Source organism: Paramisgurnus dabryanus, chromosome 13 (genome assembly GCF_030506205.2).
Source record: "Paramisgurnus dabryanus chromosome 13, PD_genome_1.1, whole genome shotgun sequence".
Classification (NCBI taxonomy): Eukaryota; Metazoa; Chordata; class Actinopteri; order Cypriniformes; family Cobitidae; genus Paramisgurnus; species Paramisgurnus dabryanus.
The window spans coordinates 26518050-26540739 of record NC_133349.1 but is presented as its reverse complement, the minus strand read 5'-3'; the positions used below and the strand labels follow the sequence as shown (position 1 = coordinate 26540739).

Below are 22690 nucleotides of genomic sequence, written 5' to 3'. Positions count from 1 at the left end.
GGAGAGTGTCAAAATGAGTTTTTCAAGCCAAACACATAATTTCAATAAAGAAAAACCTTTGTGTGTATGTGTGTGACTTTCTAAAGGGTTTGCTAGCACATTGTAGTGTTAATGTGGCTTAATACAGTGTTTCCCACACATTGCCTTTACTTGGGCGGGCCGCCCAGGTATATTAACAAGCGCCCAAGTAGGCCTATATCTGGAATCAAATTTTGTCTTTATTGTGGTTCCATGATAATGACACTCCTTAATAATGACATTTGGCGTGCGAGCACGTCGTGTCTCTCACGATGAGTCCGTTGTGTGTTCGTGTGCTCTCTGTTTCTCAATGAATTGGGTGCGACGCAAAAGAAGCTCTGATTGTATCCTTCCATGTTTCTGAACAAGTTGAGAGTTTTTTAGAGGTCTTCATGGAGGACCCAGGACCCGTATGGTCAGAGCCGATCATCACTATACGCAGGCTACGAGAGCTGCGTAGGGCTCCGCACCACTAGAGGGCCCCCTTGTTCTTAACTTCATGCAGTGCTGCAAAGACTAGCTGGCGAGTGACATCATTGTGCCGCGAGAGTCATTCGAAATTATAACAAGCAGTTTGATCTCACAATACAGTTGTCAGTCCATCTATGCAGCTCCACTTGTGGTTGACGCGACTATCGACATGCGTCTTCATTCGAATATGGTTTAAAGCTATCCGCCCGAACCAGAAAAGACAAGTGCCGTGAAGGCGAGGTAAAAAGATTAAGAACACATTAATGTTTTAAATTCCTATGTAGTCTTGCCTAACCATGCAGTGGATTTATAACAAAAACTCAATGCATTTAGGCATGTAGACATGGTCAAGACGATCTGCTGCAGTTCAAACCGAGCGTCAGAATAGGAGAGAAAGGTGATTTAGGTGACTTTGAACATGGCATGGTTGTTGGTGCCAAACAGGCTGGTCTGAGTATTTCAGAAACTGCTGATCTACTGGGATTTTCACACACAACCATCTGTAGGGTTTACAGAGAATGGTCCGAAAAAGAGAAAATATCCAGTGAGCGGCAGTTTTGTGGGCGCAAATGCCTTCTTGATGCCAGAGGTCAGAGAATGGCCAGACTGGTTCGAGCTGATATAAAGGCAACAGTAACTCAAATAACCACTTGTTACAACCGAGATATACAGAAGAGCATCTCTGAACGCACAACACATCGAACCTTGAGGCGGATGGGCTACAGCAGCAGAAGACCACACCGGGTGCCACTCCTGACAGCTAAGAACAGGAAACTGAGGCTCACAAAAATTGAACAATAGAAGATTGGAAAAACGTTGCCTGGTCTGATGAGTCTCGATTTCTGCTGCGACATTCCGATGGTAGGGTCAGAATTTAGCATCAACAACATGAAAGCATGGATCCACCCTGCCTTGTATCAACGGTTCAGGCTGGTGCTGGTGTAATGGTGTGGGGGATGTTTTCTTGCCACACTTTGGGCCCATTAGTACCAATTGAGCATCGTGTCAACATCACAACCTTCCTGAGTTTTGTTGCTGACCATGTCCATCCCTTTATGACCATAGTGTACCCATCTTCTGATGGCTACTTCCAGCAGGATAAATCATCTCAGACCGGTTTCTTGAACATGACAATGAGTTAACCCAAATGGCCTCCACAGTCACCAGATCTCAATCCAATAGAGCACCTTTGGGATGTGGTGGAACGGGAGATTCGCATCATGGATGTGCAGCCGACAAATCTGCAGCAACTGCGTGATGCTATCATGTCAATATGGACCAAAATCTCTAAGGAATGTTTCCAGTACCTTGTTGAATCTATGCCACGAAGGATTAAGGCAGTTCTGAATGCAAAAGGGGTCCAACCCGGTACTAGTAAGGTGTACCTAATAAAGTGGCATGTGGCAAAAATGTACAGCTATAAGATAATACGTGTTTTAGTTAACATTTTGTTTATAGCTACATTTAAGCAGAGACAGTGAATGTTTTTTATGAACGTGATGACAGGGCCCCCCTCACAAAGTAGCTTAGGGCCCCCAGATGGCCAGGATCGGCTCTGAGTACGGTTCCGGTCAGTCGGGTCCAGGTCGGCCCTAGTTTAATTACTTTGGGTCTGAAGTCTGATTAATATTGTGTGTAGTCGATCGGTGAACAGCCGTGAGCGCTACCACATCAAAGCTCGTGTGCAGTTTAAGCGTACCCCCGGTTTCTATAGCGATAACATCTGCCTCTTGTTTTAAAAGTCACAACCACACACTACATTTTCTTTCTCCCATTTTTTATAATCTTATTATTAATAAACCATATCTTTTCTATAATCTAAAAGTTTGCACATAGGTGGTAGCAAAAAAAGCAATGCTAATGTCAAGCCTATTGTACTGAACGAGCAAAGCTCAAGCTGCTTCAAAATGTAAAAAACGCAAAGCTGTAACGTAAAGTCACCTGTCACCGGGACAGCAAGTAGACTTTTGAATCTGAAATAATGAGTGGATTAATTGGCAAGAGAGAAATAGAGCAGAAGCAGTAATAGAAATTATAACCATTATAACATCAGTCACATTTATAATCTATAGACCTGCAGTGTCTAGCATTAATATACTATGCATATTATTGTATTTAGTACATAAAATGGGTCATCTAATTACTTCATATATCAGTGCAAAGTGTTTTTGTAGTGCTTTGACAAACAGTGTCAGCTTTGTTCATTGCAAAGAAAGTTTGGGGCGTTGGATTCATTGAACATTAATTTCACATTAAAGCAACACTATGTAGTTTTTTTACCTTTAAATAATGTCTCAAAAATTATTTCAGTGATAGAACAACTTTTAACTGGACAAATTGTACTGTTGCTGCAACCTGAGCAGCCTCCTAGCTGCTACAAGCACACTCTGAAAGTGGCGGTGGAGGGTAGGAAACAAAGCCCTGCCCCTCCCCCTGCCTTCAGAAGAGTGTCTGATACCAGGCACTGTTGCGCTTTTCAACCACATGGGGGAGCTGTAAGTCATTTTTACATGGAAACTATATATTGTTGCTTTAAAGTATTGTGTAGTGTCACACATTATTAGTTCTTTGTCACATGTATAGAAGGACATTTTTTTGTCGGTGGGTAATGATTGCCCTTTTAAACACATGTAAATTTCAGATCTGTTGGAAACACTGTAAATATACTATTATCTCAGACTGTATTCACAAGAATCAGATCTATTTTTAACCAAAAGCACTCACTGTCTGTTTGAAAGGGAGTGAGGAGCAGTAGATCATTTGCATTTAAAAGTACACACCTGAAAATATAGCGCTTTTGGTTCCCCCCAAAAGGAGGCATCTTGGAAATGCTATAATAAATGATCTGTGGGGTATTTTGAGCTGAAACTTCACAGACACATTCTAGGCACACCTGAGACTTATATGACAGCTAGTAAAAATGGTTGATGAGATACTAATTCAGTACCATAGTGTTCAGTACGTACTGTCCAGTATGCGATTTCGGACTCAAGAATTGTCTAATCAATATAGAAATAAATGCAGTATAATGCTGCCAAATAACCACAAAATCGAAAGTTTTTTAACACACTTTCAAAAAAGCTTTGCACGTAAAGCTGGTTTGAAACAATGCAACACTTAAAAAAACGTGCTATATACAATAAATAAAAAGGCAATTATAAACAAATGAGACATGAACTCATTAAAAGTCTGCAACAGAATTGAAACCAATCAGGTGAATAAATACCTTACTTTATCATTATTAACAAGGTGTGACAACCCTACCAAATAGAGATTTCTCTGCTCTTTAATAATCTATTCATCGTGTCTAATTTAGATAAACTGTAAAAAATTGTGAATCCAAAGAAATTAATAAATGATAACAGGCCTACTGTAGTGTAACAGGCATCACAGTTCATGATACACAACAGTAAACTACAACACATCGTGAAAACGAATGTGCACGAATAGCAAAGGTTCATCTTACCTTGCTTTGAAAGTCAGGTGTACGGGGAAGCATCTCTGCCCTGTTTGCAACCACGTACCCAAATAATTTCCAGTTTAATTAAACACGGCATGAGATCACACAACAGATCTGTACTGTACTGTATTTCCACAGGTAAATGACTAAGATCTTTAACTCTCTTAAACTCAGATCCTGTTTCTCGCTCTGTTGGTTCTTTAACCTGCCCTAAAGTGTTTGGTGACCACCTGTCCTCAAAGTGGTTATTATCAGTGGAGGTCTTCTCATTTCTCTGATGTCACCCATGGAGCTACGGTAAATGGACCATTGTTGTTAAGGTTACGGTTGAAGACAGAACGTCACCCTTTCTGCAGAATGAATGGGATTTTTACACCCCATACACATCCGACACTATATTCATCAATAAGACCTCAATACTAGTCAGATACTCATTTGTATTGTAATGGGACATCCACGCAATTGAATGCCCCGGGAACATTTGACCATCGCAGCTTGTTAAACTGAGCTGCTACAGCACAGACTCATGAATATGAATGAATTGTATTCTAATCAGACCGAAACTGGGTTAGGATAAGGTCCAACAGCCAAAATACAGCTTTTGTTTTCTAACATGTACTGCATGCAATTGATCTGTTGCCTTATGTTGACATCTTAAAAGATACCCCCAACTATAAACATCCTTCATGTCTACAGTGGAAACAATGCATAAGACATTTAGCTTTTGGGGTTTATGTTCAGTTTTCTAATCCTATTCCATAATAATGAGGCTTTCCCAAAAGCACCGTTAACAAGATCTGTGTTTTCTCTTACATCTACAAGCTGATTATAAGTTGCATGTGCAGTATTACAAGGCATCACTTTAGACACCAGGATAAGGCTCTCGAAGCCCTCTTAACAAGCTTAAAAGATTTCCTGCACTGGCAAGTTGCGTATTAGTCATTGCTTTTTGAATCCAGAGCCTGCAAAGGTTTGCATGTGAGAGCAGTTAGGTCATTAATATTTTACAGGGACAGTGACAGGGATCTCCCAGTTATGATAGGCCCGTGTAACAAGAGTCTACTGCTAAATTATGCAGAAGATCTGCAAAGTCAAGAAATAACACACTATCCAAAAGTACAGACACAAGTTATGAACCTCATTACCATATAAGACCTTTTCTGAAAAAGCAACAGTAACTTGTGTGCAAGAACCAATAATGCATCAATAAGCAATAAGTTTTGTTATGCACTACTGATAATGCACCACTACTGTCCAACAACTTTATTTCTGAAATAAACAAAGATTTTTATGAAGCAATACTCATTTTGAAAATACACCTTACATATAAATGTTAATGTGATATTTAAATCAGCAAATGGTCTTTTCTCTGACCATTTGACAGCGCATATAATATCAAAGGTGATTTATCTCACTGTCTTTATACGAATCCTCCACATCTGTTGCATAATGCCTTAGGGCAGATGGATAGATTTGAACACTTAAATCATCACAATGTAAATCAAGACTTTTTTAAATCATTAGATACCGTAAGAAAATACTTTCAAGCCCAGTATTACATTCAGTGTTTGTGAAATAACATGTGCATCACATGTAGGCCATGGGAAACGAAAAAATGAGGAAATTGGGTGAAAATTATGACTTGAGAAATATTTATTGAATGATTTTGCTAAATGATTTGATCAGCAATTGTCTGCTTTTCATTTTGTCTGTAACTCGAGCAACAGAAAACATTGGGAGCAGTCCAATGTCTTGGATGACGTGTACTACAATACCCTTGCTTACGTCAAAAATCACATCTCCTAGACAGCAGTGAGATTAAACAGAGAGCAAATGGTTGTTTTGTGTACGTTTCTGGAGATTTGCTCAGATCTCCAGTCTAACAGAGTTATCAAAATGTACTAGAAAATGAACAAAAATAGGGGACCCCAAAATTTGATTAAACTTTTGTATATGTATATTAACATTAATACATGTTTATTTATATACAATAATTACACACAGTGCAAACAGTTAAATAGAAATTTTTATATTTTAAAGACCAAACAACTGGCTATATATTACATTTTTACAACTTTGGGTACCCGGACCCCAGTTTGAAAACCCTGAGATTGGTTACAGAACCCCCCAACTGAATGTCACAGTTGTCTGTTTTTATTTTACTAGGATGATGTAAGAGTAGTTCTCTAAAGTGTATCAGAGACATTACATTAACAAGCATTAAATCTTCCTACAATGATCATTAAGTGCATTTAATATGGATAGTTAAAATATATATTTTTAAATTATAAATTGTACTGCATTATAAATTAAATAAAGAAACATTTTTTACATAATTAAAATATTAAAGGGGACATTTCACAAGACTTTTTTAAGATGTCAAATAAATCTTTGTATGTGAAGTTTCAGCTCAAAATACCATATAGATAATTTATTATAACATTTTAAATGCAAATGAGCTTGATCTCACTAAATGGCAGTGCTGTTGTTGGATAGTGCAGATTAAGGGGCGGAATTATCCCCTTTTGACATCACAGGGGAAGCCAAATTTCAATTAGCTATTTTATCACATGCTTGCATAGAATGATTTATCAAAATCAAGTTACTGGGCTGTTCTTTTTCTCATTTTCTAAGTTGATAGAAGCACTGGAACCCAATTATAGCACTTAAACATTGAAAAAGTCAGATTTTCATGATATGTCCCCTTTAATCATCGCCTGTTCCTTGGCTCTGTGGAGCTTTGCTGCCATCTACTGGTTTGCAACTGTAATACAAACACTTGAAATCTGAACGGTTTTGTAAAATCTGCATTCAATACTACCAGCTAGACTTTGATACCATTAGTGAACATTATTTTATTTATTAATAAATTATTTTAAGAAACAGTACTAATGCTATTTTTGACCAAAAAAAAAAGACAATATCACTACAGTTAACACTACAGGTTGTTGTTAAATTGACAATTCCTTTAATAATGAATGGAAATAATAATCAAAGCTATTTTGCCTTACTACTTTAGAGTTTACGTGAAGACACAACAAGCCTGAGAAAATGTAATTCTTCGTTTTAAATACGTTTTAAATGATATACAGCAAAATGCGTGTGTGTGTTTATAAGTGACATAGATTTTTATTTATAAGGTAAAATCAGCAGACCTGCATCTCTTTGATGTTCTCAACTGGGACAGAAGTCTGATGTGTTTCTCTGGGTCTGATGTTTGACTTCACTGACCGGAAACTTAAATCCATCTTCTCCTTTTCTTCTCTCCTGTTAAACTTTTCTGAAGTTTATAGGATTGTAAATCTCATTTTATATAATACTCCACGGGCTGTTGCTGTCTTCTCAACCTCCATTGGTGATTTTAGTGTTGAACATGCTGTGAATGTGCCGCACGCACACTAGAAACCGTTGTTGGCAGTAACCATGGAGATGCCGACGTCAGGGGTGAGGGTAAAATTAAAGAGCCCGGAGTTTGGTCAGTCCTTAAGGAAAAAGGCCTCGCTCCATTTTAATGACCTCGCATATCAAACCCATACATAAACATTTAGGTTTTTAACTGCATTTGTTCAAATTTGTATGAGCTGCTTTAAATGTTTCGCGCATCTGTTTGTCAATGATATCTGTGTTCAGGAATGTGGGACGCGGATCGTGCCAATCAATGCATAAGATTTTAACCAAGCCAAACACAGGCAGTCAGATTTAAGGTTTAAATATGTTAGTTTTAAGTAATTTGCGATATAACAGTTTGGTTAGAAGCTGTAGTGTTTATCTTGATTTTATCCGAGTTTGACACTGCAATCTGCAATTCATGATGCCCGTCTATAGAGGGCGCGGTTGTTTCTATGTAATTGTCTATGTAAGTCAGTATCACTAGAGAGCGCAATTGTTTAAGTTCTCATTCCATGCACGAACAGCTGGGTGATATTAAAATAACGTTGCAATTTTGATTAAATAAAAATTGCTGCATCTTTTATACAGCTGAATAATGCTAATTGTGCTTACAGGCTTTTATAACCTTAGTTTAGAGGTATAGTGGCAAGGCATCATTTTGAATAGATGCTTCTAAACCTGGCAAGTTGTTGCACCATATTAAAGGATTTTATTCAGAAGTGCACTAAAATGGGCTTAAATAAATGTTTTCTGAAAGCCCTGGTTAAATTTCTAATTGATGATCGTTTAAAGCTTGCATAAAATGTCAATAAATACGCACACCCTTCTATATTAATATGCAAAGTTGCCTAGAAACAGTTGGCTTGAGATAAAATGAATACATCTGTTTATCGAGCACTGGTCTTTCTATCATTGCCATCTTATTTGGCTAACTCGCAGTTTTATTTTAAGTGTGTATATGACCCTCATAGTAAATATGCATGCTTATATCTTGTAATGTAGCAGATGTGGCTTTTGGGAGGGCGTATGGGGTAGTAAGGGGATTCCTGGAGACCCCCTTCTTGAAGAAGACCTCCCCTCTCCCTCCCTCATCCCATCCTCCTCCTCTCTCGCCGCTGAAACTCAGGAGCGCCGCCGATCGGTACCGAGACCAGCGAGAGTCAAGATGGAGGGTCCGCGCTCCGCGAGCACAGGCACGAATCCGCGCACGCCAACCTTCGCTTTTCAATGAAGAGGATTTATTCGCGATCAGTGTCTTTTATTTGGAAACCCGACGCCGTTCCGTTTGTCTGGGGAGTTTTTCTCGTGGAGAATAATTGATCCGATGATGAGTTCGGGGGAGGGAGAGGACACATCTAAGGAGGCGGCCGACATAGCGGCGTTTTTCAAATCCGGTAAGTGGGGAGGATGGGGCGCGCGCGGTGTTTGTGTGACGATCGGCCGCCGATCCGAATCACGGTTCACGCCGACGATGCGTGACCGAAAAGACCGTGGGGTATTTTTTTTGTGCATCTGCAGACGTGAATTTTGTGCATCTGCAGGCGCGATTTTTTTGCTGGGGTAGAGTTGACAGATTGATATATTTAGGTCAAACACTTAGCATGCTATTACATGACGTCATTTGTGTGTGTGCGTGTGTGTGTGGTATGACGTCACGTATACATGCGAGCGGGATTAGTGCGTGAAAAAAATCTTTACATTAAGTATGCGAGTGGGGCAGTCCTTCAGTGCATCACGATTTATATGACGTTTGATTTTTCCACGGTGGGTGACGTCATGAAGCTCGTTCATATCAATTGATCTAATGATGTCATGCCTATATCATCACCAGCTAGGTGAATTCATCCATATTCAGTTATACCCTGCATTTATCGTCATTCCCCTACATTGCAGCGGCATGTTTCAGTATGTTGTGCATTTTGTGCTCATCTCTACGCATTACTTTGGCTTGTTGTTGCAGTCAGCTGTTGCTGTGATTTGTGTCAGCTGTCTCTGCAGTACCAGGTGCTTGCAAGGAGGGGATACTGTAATGAGCCCCGGACACCCTGAGTGACAGGAGAAGAGTCATTTACATTTATGCATTTAGCAGATGCTTCTATCCAAAGCGCCATACAGTGCATTTTAACATATTTGTATCAGTTTTTCTTATAATGAGTTTGTTTTGCTCACTGCATTGCTGGTGATGCATAAGCTTAATGTTTCATGTTATTCAAAATTTTGCTTGATTTCTGTGCATAATATAAAACTTTTATGACTATTGTTATATGCAAGCTTTCCCAGGGGACACTGCAGGAACATAAAGTGAAAAACTTCCCCTATACAGTGCAACTTTGGTAATATTCCTAAATGATTCATGTAGATCACATATGCATAGCTTTTTATTTCCCAGACAGGGCTTATCCTAGTCCCAGACTAAGATGCATGTTTGAGCGTCCCAATTTAAAAACGTCTTGCACTGACATCTCTTAACTTATATCAGTGCCATTGTTTTGTCTCAAGATGCACACCAGCACACCAACTGCCTAAATGTCCTAATTTAACTAAAGCTAGTCCTGGATTAATCTAAACCCTGTCCGGGAAACTGTCCTGAAGTGTCACAAGCCAAGGCAATCTTGATATTTGGGTTTCTCTTTTGTTTAGTGCCTCAGTATCCTTTCAGAATTAGGATCTCTGTCCGACACCTCAGATGGGTCTGTCGATTGCCCCAAGCCTTTTCAACACTCAAGTTTTGGCACAGACAAGCAGTCTCTCTGGCTGTCTTTACATTAAACACATTTTGTGTTTTCATAGCATTGAAAAAAGCCTCATCAGTGCCCTACTTATCCATCAAGCTTTGAGTGCATCTCTTAGGGGTAAGAAGCCCATCTAAAGAGCTTCTGTTGTTCAGATCTGAGGACTGTAGCAGATATTGCATATCAGCCTTGACCTGCATTTTAAAACATTAAGGGGCAGTTTCCCGGACAGGGCTTATCCTAGTCCTAGACTAAAATGCATGTTTGAGCTGCCTTGATTTAAAAACCGCTTGCATTGACATATCTTAACATGCATCAGTGCCACTGTTTTGTCTCAAGTTGCACACCGGTATTGTTTTTTGTAAGAACTACTTAAATATCCTAAAATATCTAAGGTCTAGTCTTGGCTAAATCTAAACCCGGGAAACCGCAGCTGAATCTTAAGCTTATATAAAATAGCTCAGTGTTTGCTAGAAAAGAGTTACGGGTCCGATCAGGTGGTCAAAGGAAAATAAGTGCCACCTAGTTGCCTCCAGAACGATCAGAATCAATGATCCAGATTACTTCTTTGTTATTGCTTTCTAATTATTTGACTTAGAACTTACTACCTTTAATCATAGCAAACGTGATTGGTTATGATTGGTTCATTTTGCCCAGGCACGTCTTATCCGAAGCAACTTTCTATGCCGTAATTGCATGGAAAGTCCCTTGGGCCAACCTGATGGTTAAAGTACTTTACTTGTAATCACAATAGGGCTGTTTGTCATCATCACTATAACATTCCTGTAACTATCTAATCCAGTGCATCACCTGTACATGGCACCCATTACCACCACAAAGAGCACAGCACGTATGCCTCTGAAATGTCTTAGTAAAGTATTAATGTTAGTGGTGTTTGAGCCATAACTAGGGATGTATTAGAGACTGCGGGATGTGCATGCAATGGTTGCTAGGGCGTTTCCAGGCTGTGGCATTTTCTACACTCTGAGAAAAAAGATGCGAAAGCTGTCACTGGGATGGTACCCTTTAAAAAGGTCCTACACTGTAAAAAAATTCTGTAGAAATGAGATTTAAATGTATGTTATTTACTGGCAACAGCTTGTTCAAAGTTAAATGAATATTGCAAACAGTTGCATAACTACAGCAATTTTTTTACAATGTAACATGTACCATTTTATCAGCAAGAATTTTGCGATTCGATATATAACGCAATGCATGTGTTGCTGCATGATATGTTGCGATGCACTGCTGTACTGTAAAGTGAGAAGATATATTGGGAAATATGATATAATTTAATTTTAGGAAAGCTGTCATTGAGAACACACCACCATATGCAAACTTTTTGCGTGGCCCTACGCAAGTACTATGCTAGTAAGTTCACAGATAAGAAGAATGCTAACTATAGTGGTCGGGTTTTAAACTTAAAATGAATCAGCTGCCATGAGTTTTTTTTTTTTTTTTTTAAATAAAAGTGGGAAACGGTATTCCTTTTTTTAGAATCGGTACATTATTGGCTTCCAAAATATCACAATACTTACATGTGGCAATATTTTCTCACACCCCTAATAGATACAGTTTATTTAATACCAATATATACATAACATCCTAAAAAATGAAGAAATTTGAACAACACTCACATTTTCTTTAAAAAAAAATAAAGATTTTAAAGCTTTTTGTTTGTAAAATTATTTAACAAATAATAATTAATAATAATAATAATGATACAAAATTTGCAATACATTGTTTATGATTAAAAATATGTGGATGTGTTATTATCTGTTTTGTAGACATTTGTACATAAATAAGAATCTTAAATTTAATATGATCATTCGTTTTGTATACAGAAGATCAGGGGTCTTTAACTACTCTTCTCCGAGGGTCAGATAAAAAAAAAAAAAAAATATATATATATATATATATATATATATATATATATATATATATATATATATAATTTTCTGAGCTTTTAAACCTATTTTGATAATAACATTCTTCCCTTAATGACTAAAATTGCACTTTTAAAGATATATTGGCCATTGTACACTACATTCAGACACGACTGTCGGAGTTCGCCCCCTAGTGACAGATTTAGATTTTGCAAGCAAGACGACAACGATAGTGTTGTGGCTTTTAATTTTTTTTATTAATTACCCACTTGTAAACTGCTGTTCACTGTTCTTTTTTATTAATATAGTATTTGTATTAAATCTATATTCATTGAGTTGAATCGAGAATCGAGTATAAAAAGTGACCAGAAAACTGGAATCGAAAATTGAACCGAGAATCGAAATTGAATCGATTTGATAGCTTGTGAATAGAAATCAAATCGATCTGGAACATCTGAATAGATACCCAGCCCTAGTAGTCAGGTTTATTTTTTATGCATCCAAAGCTCACATTTGATCTGAAAATTACGCACCCGCAGATGGTTGGTACCCCACGCAGCCCCTTTCCAACTCATCTTCCGGTTTATCGGTCGTCATTTGTCATGTACAGTGGAAAGGCAGCTTTAAAGGAACCACACTTATTTTAAATCAGACAAGGATGACCGGCGGGCTAGATAAAGATGATTGGAGGGTCGCATTTGGCCAGCGGGCCAACTAGCCCTGCAGTAGATGCATCAGCTTACTATGCACACGAAAACCAAGCTTTAGTACGTAAATGGGATGTGTCATGATCAAGAACAACAGTGTTATGTCTTTATTTAGTAGCTGTCCAAACACAGCCCAGCTGTCTATATGCTAAAACAAAGCAAAATTGTACAAATTGGTAACTTCTAAAGTAAAACCTAAGTGAAATGTTTAGTTAAATACATTTTTTTTAGTGTGTAGGTGTTGTGTTACCAATTGAAGTAACTTTTCAAGTTCATCCAACTTTTCACTTTTTACAGTGTAAATGAAACCAAACAACTTTGCCTACATGATGGAAGTTATTTTGGCAAAGACATTATATCAGGTCTATAGTTAACTTAAATGGTAAAAGGACAGCTAATGCTTGCACAGAAAAGGTGTCTCCTTAGAGACAGCACAGCAGCTCATTCACACACACTTGAAGGACGATTGAGTTTTTTATGACGTGCTCAGCCAGCCTCAAACTGGCAGAAGAGAGCTGAAGGCTGGATCATCACACCGAATTCATTACCAGCAAACCACTTTCACCGAGAATCTTCCAGAACCCTCACTGTGCTGTCACGTAACTGCAATGTAGTCTTTTCTAATGTAGAGATATTTTGAATGCTCGAAGCTCGGTTTTGTGGTGGGACTTTCATGCACAACATCTTAAGGGTTGTTTAACTCTCGTTCTCTTACGTTCTTTTTTCAAATGAAAGATCGTATGGTGCCGCCCCAGATATTGAAATGCCTTTTTTTACCTCAATAAAATGATTGCAATGTCAGAACTGTAGTTTTCTCATCATTCTCTCATTTCACCAAATGCAGACGAAAGAAATTGCTCATTTCCTGTAATGCGTTGCTGATGTTTGACCTGAAGGCATCTGTCATTGCTAAAATCATTCTCCGCTCCCGTCTTTTAACATCTAATTAGAGGTTAGCTAAAAGTGAAGGGAGGATTGTGGCTTGGGATATTTCCTAACATTGCCTCACTTTGATAAACTATAAAGCATAATTACAGCAGCGAGGAACATGGTATTTAAGACAATTACATATTGGACTATCACATGTTATAAAAAAATTAAATCAAATTTTCCCCTCTTAGTTGGATTGTGGGTAGTGCTACTGCTAATGTTGTGGATCATGGCGGGCTGTCAGACGCTCTTTTAAAAAATCACTCCACTAAATGTACAGAAAAATAGATGACAATTTAAAGCTTCCATTCGGGAAAACCGGAACCACAAGTAAACGAGAAGTAGGAATTGGAGTGTTATCCTACATCAATAAATGAGAAACATCCCGGTCTTAAGATGAGAACAGATCAGGCACAATGGCCAGCATCCCGCTTATCCAGTCTGATATGTATACTAGTCCATGTTGTTGAGTATCCATTATGACTTGTAAAGCAGAAAGCCTTGCATGATGTAATATAATGAAGGCCTGATGAGGAAACATTATCTGACCCTCCTCCATGCTCTCACTGGAATGTTGATGCTGCAGATCCAGAATTGATTTCCTTGGAAGGGGAAACTTTAAAATCAAGACGAACAGGGCATGAAATTGAATCAGAAAGTTTTGGATAGAGAGACATTTATGTGAACATACAGAATGTACTGTGGCAGTAGAATTGTATAGTGATGTTTCAGACTGTAGTGCTAACTTTGATTTATACAAGGGCTGCAGTGCACAATATATCATTTCAGCATCGACATCACAATGTGCACATCTGCAAACGTCACATCGCAGAATATCCAGAGCATTTATTTCAAAAGTAAACTATTTTGGATGCCTTTTGCAGTATATGAGTTACAGTTTTAAATGGCAATGACAGTGACACACAATGGATAAATCTGGAGGGCTATTTTGTTGATATAGTCAAATTTTCTCTTTTATTTATGTTTTATCATTGTTTAAAATGTTAACATACATAAGGAGCCAAGCTAATATAAAAATATTTAATAAATAAATAATAAAATTAAGGCTATTAATAAAATGTGCGTTGGCGGGCAAACTCACAGATTTTTGCATATAGACCCTGCTATAGACCAATGTATTACTGTCAATCTTTTTTTTTAAAGCATTTCATTCAGCATCATTCAAATGTACATGCTGAATACCATTGTGCAACATGAATGGACCATATGCGTCATCTTCTCATTAATTTAAAGATGTTTCTTTGAGTTACCTCATTCTCTCCGTCTCTTTAAGAGTACATTGTTCTTGCAGTAGATGTTTGAGGGGAGGATGCTATGCTGCCCTACAAAGCCAAAGCGCAGTAACTACGCAGAAACGTGTGTGCCAAAATTGCAGTAACATGTTTGACTGGCTGGTGTAAAAAACTTTAAAGGGCCCATGTCACAGGACTTTTTTAAGATGTCAAATACATCTTTGGTGTCCCCAGAGCACATGTGTGAAGTTTTAGCTCAAAATACCATATAAATAATTTATTATAGCATGTTAAAATTGCCACTTTGTAGGTGTGTGCAAAAATGTGCCGTTTTGGGTGTGTCCTCTAAAATGCACATGTGCAGATCAAGTGCAAACACTGATCACAATGATGGTGGTTTGTTGAAATTGAAACTCAATTGTTCTGTGAATTATTTTCTCTCTGCACTAAATGGCAGTGCTGTGGTTGGATTAAGGGGTTGGATTATTATAATAAGAGCTCCTTATGACATCATAAGGAGAGCCAAATTTCAACGACATATTTTTTCATGTGCTTGTAGAGAATGGTTTACCAAAACTAAGTTACTGGGTTGATCTTTTTCAAATTTTCTAGGTTGATAGCATCACTAGGGACCCAATCATAGCACTTAAACATGGAAAAAGTCAGATTTTCATGTCATGGCCCCTTTAAGGGCATTTTTCTCAGTTTCCTTGTTTGGGTAGTTACTGCACTTAGCCTTTGTAGGGCAGTATGGATGTGTTTATTCATTTTTAAAATAAAGGCAGACCCTGTAAAGGTTCCTGATTTTGTTCAAAACTTTAAAGCAAACTCATTTGAATAAAGTATAGTAACAGTAACAGCAGGGATGACATATTGTTGCAGGCACAACGTGAACACGAGTTAGCAAATTAGCATTTAGCACTTCCGGTTCTCTCGTCCCAAAGTCAATAGATGTTAGGGCTGGGTATTGATTCAGATGTTCCAGATCGATTCAATTTCGATTCACAAGCTATCAAATCGATTCGATTTCGATTCTCGGTTCAATTTGCGATTCCAAATCTCGGGTTGGTTTTTATACTCAATTCTCAATTCAACTCAATGAATATAGATTTAATACAAATACTTTATTAATAAAAAAATAGTGGGTTATTAATAAAAAGAAATTAAAAGCCACAACACTACCGTCGTTGTCTTGCTAGCGAAATCTGAAATGCCTCCATACCTCTCACTTTTTATGTGAAGGTGGCATCAACGTCGATGAAGCACCCAAAACCACCATTTTAAGGACTAAATGAAAGAATGACAGGCTCACCTCTCGCTCCTTGGTAACATCACGCATGGCAAAAAAGAGGGTGACATCTAGTGAAGACTAGTAATTTGATTAATGTTAATCTTACGTTCAATGTTTGCAGGAAAAAAAATCTAAAAAAAAAAATCGATTGTGCTCTTTGATAATTGATTCTGAATCGACCACGTTTTTAAAAAAACGATTAATCGAAAAATCGATTTTTTTGCCCAGCCCTAATAGATGTGTTCGAGATCATCTAGCACTGCGCAGACCGATCGGCAAGGTTTGCCGCTTGCAGTTGAGGGAGGCTTGCTGCTTGCCGTAGTGACGTGTGTGCCGTGTTTCCTTTTTTTTAATCGTGAATGAAGTGAATAAGATGGTGAATTTGATAATTCACCGAATATTTGAATTGCTGCTTATACTGTATGCCCAAAAATTACGGGAAACAAGCCTACATTATTAAAATACCAATAGAGTTTGGTATTTTCATTTTTATTTTATTATACAACACAATATAACATATTTATGCATATTAACATGTTTTTTTCCTGTTATAAAACTTGAATTTATTATGTTTATTAATGGAACTGAAGGTTAGATTAAACTTGAAACGCACGTGATCGTTGTCATCAGTGAGGCGACCAATCACGAAGAGCTGTATCGTCATCACAACTCTGTGCAGCCGCTCTGGAGAGGCAGCACCGGCTGAGCTAGCCGACTACTCTCGAAACGCTCTCGCGGTACCTTTAAACCATATGACACAGTCATGTGCCTGCAGCGCCAGCTCAAGTCGGACAAAATTACTAACCGGCGTGCACTGCTTCAAGTCAGCCGCCGATTGGTCTGCGCAGTGATAGTATGAATGAATTGGGACGTACTACATCCGCTAAATCACTGGAATGACGTTAAACAAGCTTATTAAAACACAAGGGAGAGCTGTTTCATATATTTGCATATGAATAGAGCCATGTTACAGCTTTCAGGCATTTTTTTTTATAAAAACCCTCCATCTTCTGGGAGATTACAGGATAGCAAAGTTTCCAACGAATGAAAAATTTGGATTGTTGCCGGAAGTAGTACGGTACTTTTCACCTACTATATAGTATGGATGTAGGTGGTTTTTGAAATGAGATTTTGGTAACAGTAAATGCCTTAAATAAGATATTTGGTCATCACAAGCTCAAGATACATACAGCACACCATAAATGTGATTTTTGAAAATGTTACATGTCTTTATTATGTTTTATTAACGTAGTTCGGGAGGAACATGTAATTACTTGTCACCAGCCGTCTACAATCAGTAATCAACAAATACTCTAGTTTTACCAGCTGTCTACAATCAGTAATCAACATATCTACCCAATCGACATGAAGGCAAGCCCATAAATAAACACAGTCAAACTCGCCTAAGGAGTCTCCCCAAATCTTTAGAATCCCTCCACCACCCTAAAAGAGGGGGGTGGGGGGGTACTCTGCGTTCGGGCCAATTATCATTCTAAGAACCCTCTCCCAGTACAGCACGCCAAATACGTTTACCAATATATCTATCAGACTTATTTTCTAAGTGTGAACTCGTGAAAAAAGGGCGGTTGCTCCATGGGACTACAGACATTGGTGGAAACTTTAGACGTTGACACGCATGAAAATCTCAAATACAATACATCATGGGCACAATTCCCCAAAATATTAATCCACAAAGTATTTCCTTATCAGGGAACATGTTTTTAATGAAGTTTAAAAGAGTTGTTGAAAGCTTGGTGGTAATGAGGTTGAGTGACCATGGTGTAGTTCGCTCATATCCTAAGGTTAGCTTTTAATTTCTAGTAAATGTATTTAGACTTGAATTATAAATGTTGTGTTAATTTGTGAAGGTTATCTTGGTGGATAACTTCTAAATATAGACGGTTTCATCGGACGCACGTGCTGTGACGCGATACGTGTCTGGTCCGAACTGTACTTCCGGTTTCAGTTATTTTTATGGTCTGAGTGGTTGCTAAACTAAACTCTCGAACAAATACCTCGTCGAAAATAACAAATGTTTTGGTTTCCTAGATAGTCTACATGTTGTTTATTTTGGTTGTTATATAAATAAACTACGCTTAAAGTACTTTGTTGTTATGTATTCTTAGCCGAATTTACCGGAAGTTATGTGTTGACCACGAAAGCCGCTTGTTTATGTTGTTACTGCTGAAACCGTCTATAAACTTTTGTTGATCACGGCGCTTACTTTGGCTGTAATCTAAAAGCCTATGGAGAAATCACCTTGACTTTTTGCTGACGGAATCTAGTGAACTTCCGGGTTAGTTATCCCTGCAGCCCTCTAATAGTTCACCCAAAATAAAAATAAACAATTTCAAACTTGGAAATCAACAAAGCCATTTTCACACATAGATTATGCAAAATACCAGGAAAATGCATACTTGGATTTGTCTGGGATCGTTTGATTTTGGTTCATCCACCCTGCCAATGATTTTCTGGAATCTGTGCGTGCATTCATTCACACACATATCGTAAAGACAAGTGATGCATAAGTCCCGCATTTGGTAGGTGTTTCCGTGTATCCATGATTTCTCTCTTAAGAAACCACACACATGCATTTTGTTCATGATAAGATCATAAAGGAGCACGCGAGTTTAAAATGAGAAATTGTTCATTGTTGGAGATACTAATACATGAAGCTTAAAATAAAACTGAAATACTACACATCAGCACAAACTACTCTAGCAGGTTCATTCAGCTAAAATGAGTCGTGGTTAATCATTCATTCCTAGCATTGCCCAGGGCGTGGGGGTTTGTTTAAGTCCATTGAGCCCCGCCACTACCATTTAACCCTTATCTGATCAAGAGCTGTTATCACTCATACACTTCTCCCTGCAGATGCTCTTAGATCAGTGCAGACTTTTGCAGTGTAATATTGAGGTTAGGGTAAAGGCCAGAGCTCTGATCCAGAGTCAGGAAGGACAGAGGTTGAGTGAGGTCTTATCAGTGAGCGTCAGTCCTCAGCGTGCAATAAAGGAGGATTTGGGTCAGCTCCTTAAAAAACTGACCGTATCACACAGTCTCAGTGGGATACTCAATAAACAGGAGACCAAAGCACACACGACCTTTACATAGCTGTCTATGTTATACTAACTCACCCATTCACACACACCTCCTGTAAAGACATGTGATGTAATATATTTGTAACCGTGCATTTGGTTTGTTTTTTACGCCAGTGTCTTAAGTTTGCTTATTATCCGCGATATCTCTTGAGAAACCGTCTGCATGCTTTATTTTCTGTTTTAATAATAAACTAGCACATTGTGTTCTGTTTCATTAAGCGGGCGAACGATCTCAGCTTTAGCACAGATAGTGAGGAGCTCCTCGATCTTTGCTTCTTTCTTATTTAATTTGTCGTTAAGGTACATACACACGGGACAGAAGCGTTAACGCTTGATGGAAGGCTTGTCTGAAGCATGGCCAACAGCCAATCACAGTGAGCGCACCACATGCTCCGGTTCTTCATAAACGTAATGGGCTGGCTCTGTCAGAAATGTTAAACTTCTGGCGCAAGCAACGGCAGTGACACGGCACCGACAGATCCACAATTCAGTTCGGCAACGCATGACGTGACCTATTAAAAGTGAATAGGAAGAGTCAACGCTTACGCCCCGTGTGAATGTACCGTTATGTTGATCTGCGTTTAAAACCCGTGTCAAAAAGTGATAACTACGTTGTTAAGACGTCACACACGTCATCACTATGACACACCCCTTACACCAGTGGTCGGCAACAGGTGATCTACGGGCCAAAACTGGCCCGCCAGCAATAATATCTGGCCCGCGTCCGCAGTCAGATTAATATAGCATCTGGTTTAGGGCTGCACGAAAAATCGCATGTGATTGTCACGCTTATATCGTCAGTATAGCCGGTTCCTCAGTAATAAATCGCCATCAGCGGCTTTCAGATGGAGCGGCATTCACTGCCGTAGTTCACTGACAAGAGGGGAAATATTGCATTCATAATCGCAGATGAATCGCCTGCGATTCTGAATGCGAATTTTCCCATTTGTCACATGCGATTAATCTGGTGCTTTGAAAAAAACGCCCTCGCCCAATATTCGTGCGTGGAAAAACATCCTTGAGAGAGCGCACAAATGCAGTCACGTGAGCAAAGGCTGGGATGAGCGCTCGCTTGATCCTATCTATGTTAAAACGCACCGATTGGTCCGATTCACATTTTTACATTTCCTTTGGTGTGTAAGTGTGTGTTAGTACATGCTAACGACATGCAAAGGGTACAAACCCCAAAGTAAACGATGACACGAGTAATCGTCTCCAATGTAATCTATTTTCTTGGACTACAACAAACACACGGATTGTAGGCAACAGTTTACTTGTTTTAAACATAAACCACGCAAATACATTGTATTATACCAAATACACAAAATAACGTTGTTTTAGCAATGAAATAAGTGCTCTTTAAGCACTGGAGAACATGCGCTTGCTCGATCAAGCGATTTTGAGGCGGGACAATGGCTGGTATCTCCTCACATGTAATTGGTTGTTTCAGTGACACACATAATCTTTTGTTCCACAATCTGTGTCCAGTCAATCTAGGTTGAGAAGACACGTTTTAATATGACCATTATGTTGGAGCAGGTAATTTATGTTAAAACAATAGTCTTGTTTGATCCATGCATAAGCTGCACACCAAACAATAACGCCAAATTTTTATGTATTCATTTTGTAGTTTTGTTAAATTATCCTTTGACTATTTTCTGGCCCAATGTCAAACGTACCGTCGACCCCCTGCCTTACAGCATGTTCCTGTCTTTTGTTCACACAGGACACGTCCCGGTAATGTCACTAGGTCTTGATCCCAGCTTATATTTGCGTTCACACAGAAGGCACACTGGCATTAATAAAGTGTTGTAATATCTACATTTTACTATAGTAAATGCTAAAGTAAACTACATTCGTTTTTCCGGTGGGTTTCCTTCTTTAATTTTGTTATAGTTAGAAAACAGTGTAGTCACTGTGCTAAGCTCTTATAAGCATGACATAGACTTTGAATTTAAAGTGTTAAAAATGTCTGGTGCAAGAAGTTACAAAAAGTTATGTCATATCCCATTTACAGGCTCAAAGATGTTTCTAAAACTGGCTGCCACTGAACCAAAACTAGCCAGCACCTCCAATAGATGCTGTATGGGAGGAGAAAACCATTTTATGGATGCTCAGTAAAATGTTATTATATTTTCAGTCATGAACATTTTTGTTAATGGATCGCCAATGAACAGAACTTGTGTCGTACTTAACTGCAAACCATTTTAGTCATTTAATTCAAATAAAACATATAAAGTGGCTTTTAAGCTCCACATCCCAAACACTTTATGCTTTGTAAGAAACCCCTTAATCTTTATGAAAATATATCTAAGTATCTTTATCTCTGTTTTCACAGAATGCTCTCTTCCAAAATGTGAACCCAAGCTTGAATTACCCAGTCACACAGGTAAGGGACCGTTATTGTTTGAATAAGCTATGATAAATACCATTGTCTATAAAGTTAACCTTTAACTTTTTTACAATTATTGTGCCATAACATTAACGGTAAGTTTATAAGGCTGTCTCTCTCTCTCTCTCTCGCAGTTAGTTTTATCTTAGTTTACTTACGATGATTCGTTTTTCATTCAAGTCTGGCTTCTCTAATGTTTTTGCACAATTTTCAAAATGTAAGTGCTTTTCATTATGGTTGAGTGTTTGTGATTTTACATGATGGTTTCATTGTATCTTGAAATCTGGGTTGTATGCGTATAATGTGTACAATGCGATATTAAATCTTTGTAGCCACTCACCTGCCAACAACAGGGAAGATATAATTTGGATTTTAATCTATTAAACTACCAAAAGATCCATATTTTCATTCATAGGTGCATTGGGTGCCTATATGGATTGAAATGAGTTTTTACTCTTGTAGTTTGATTTAATTAAGTTTCAGCTTAGCTATTGAACTATATAAGATCAAAAAATTGCTTCCATGATGTGTTTTATTCTGCTAAAGATTAATCACTTTCTCGGAAATCAGACCTCTCTATTAGGAACGCATTGACATTTTTTGTAGCCGAGAGGTCTATGTTTGTGATGTAACTATACTTGACCCAATTAAGTCTAATATTAGTTGAACATTTGCTCGTCCCAAGACAGCATCTTTACCATCCCGCCGGTAGTGTGCAGTGTGCTGCTTTCTGTGCCCTGATATTTTCGGCTAATTTCATCATTGCATCAAATTTCAGTATCATTGAGATCTCAGTAGAGCCGTTTATGATCATTTGATTGCTGGGATAATCTGCAAAGCTTTTAAACCTCAAATGTTACTCCTGTCGCTTGGTCATTATGTCTTTATTTGCTTCTTTGCTTGTATTTTGTAGTTTTATTTTCAATTACCACAACTGATTTTTATAGCAACCCTATCTTGTTGTCGGTGTTTGTTGCTGGACAGCACAGAATCAAATACAAATCAGGTTTATTAATATTTTGCTGTGTTTTAGTGGTTATGCTGTTTATATAAATGCTGAGG

General features: G+C 38.3%; 2 protein-coding genes across 4 annotated transcripts in view; one reads left to right on the top strand and one right to left on the bottom strand.

Annotated features, from left to right (window-relative positions):
* Positions 1 to 7197, bottom strand: part of dnah5 (dynein, axonemal, heavy chain 5) — a 153610-nt gene extending 146413 nt beyond the window's left edge. The window contains exon 1 of the mRNA XM_065246255.2: positions 7105 to 7197. Within this exon, the coding sequence (XP_065102327.2) occupies positions 7105 to 7197 (93 nt within the window). The remainder of the gene's footprint in view (positions 1 to 7104) is intronic.
* A 1264-nt stretch (positions 7198 to 8461) lies between these two features.
* Positions 8462 to 22690, top strand: part of triob (trio Rho guanine nucleotide exchange factor b) — a 166731-nt gene continuing 152502 nt past the window's right edge. For 2 of the 3 annotated variants that reach the window (XM_065246252.2, XM_065246251.2), the window contains exons 1-2: positions 8465 to 8733; positions 21575 to 21625. In XM_065246252.2, the coding sequence (XP_065102324.2) occupies positions 8664 to 8733; positions 21575 to 21625 (121 nt within the window). In that variant the 5' untranslated portion in view covers positions 8465 to 8663. Of the gene's footprint in view, positions 8734 to 21574; positions 21626 to 22690 lie in introns of all 3 variants that reach the window. The other variant, XM_065246254.2, reaches the window with a different exon arrangement.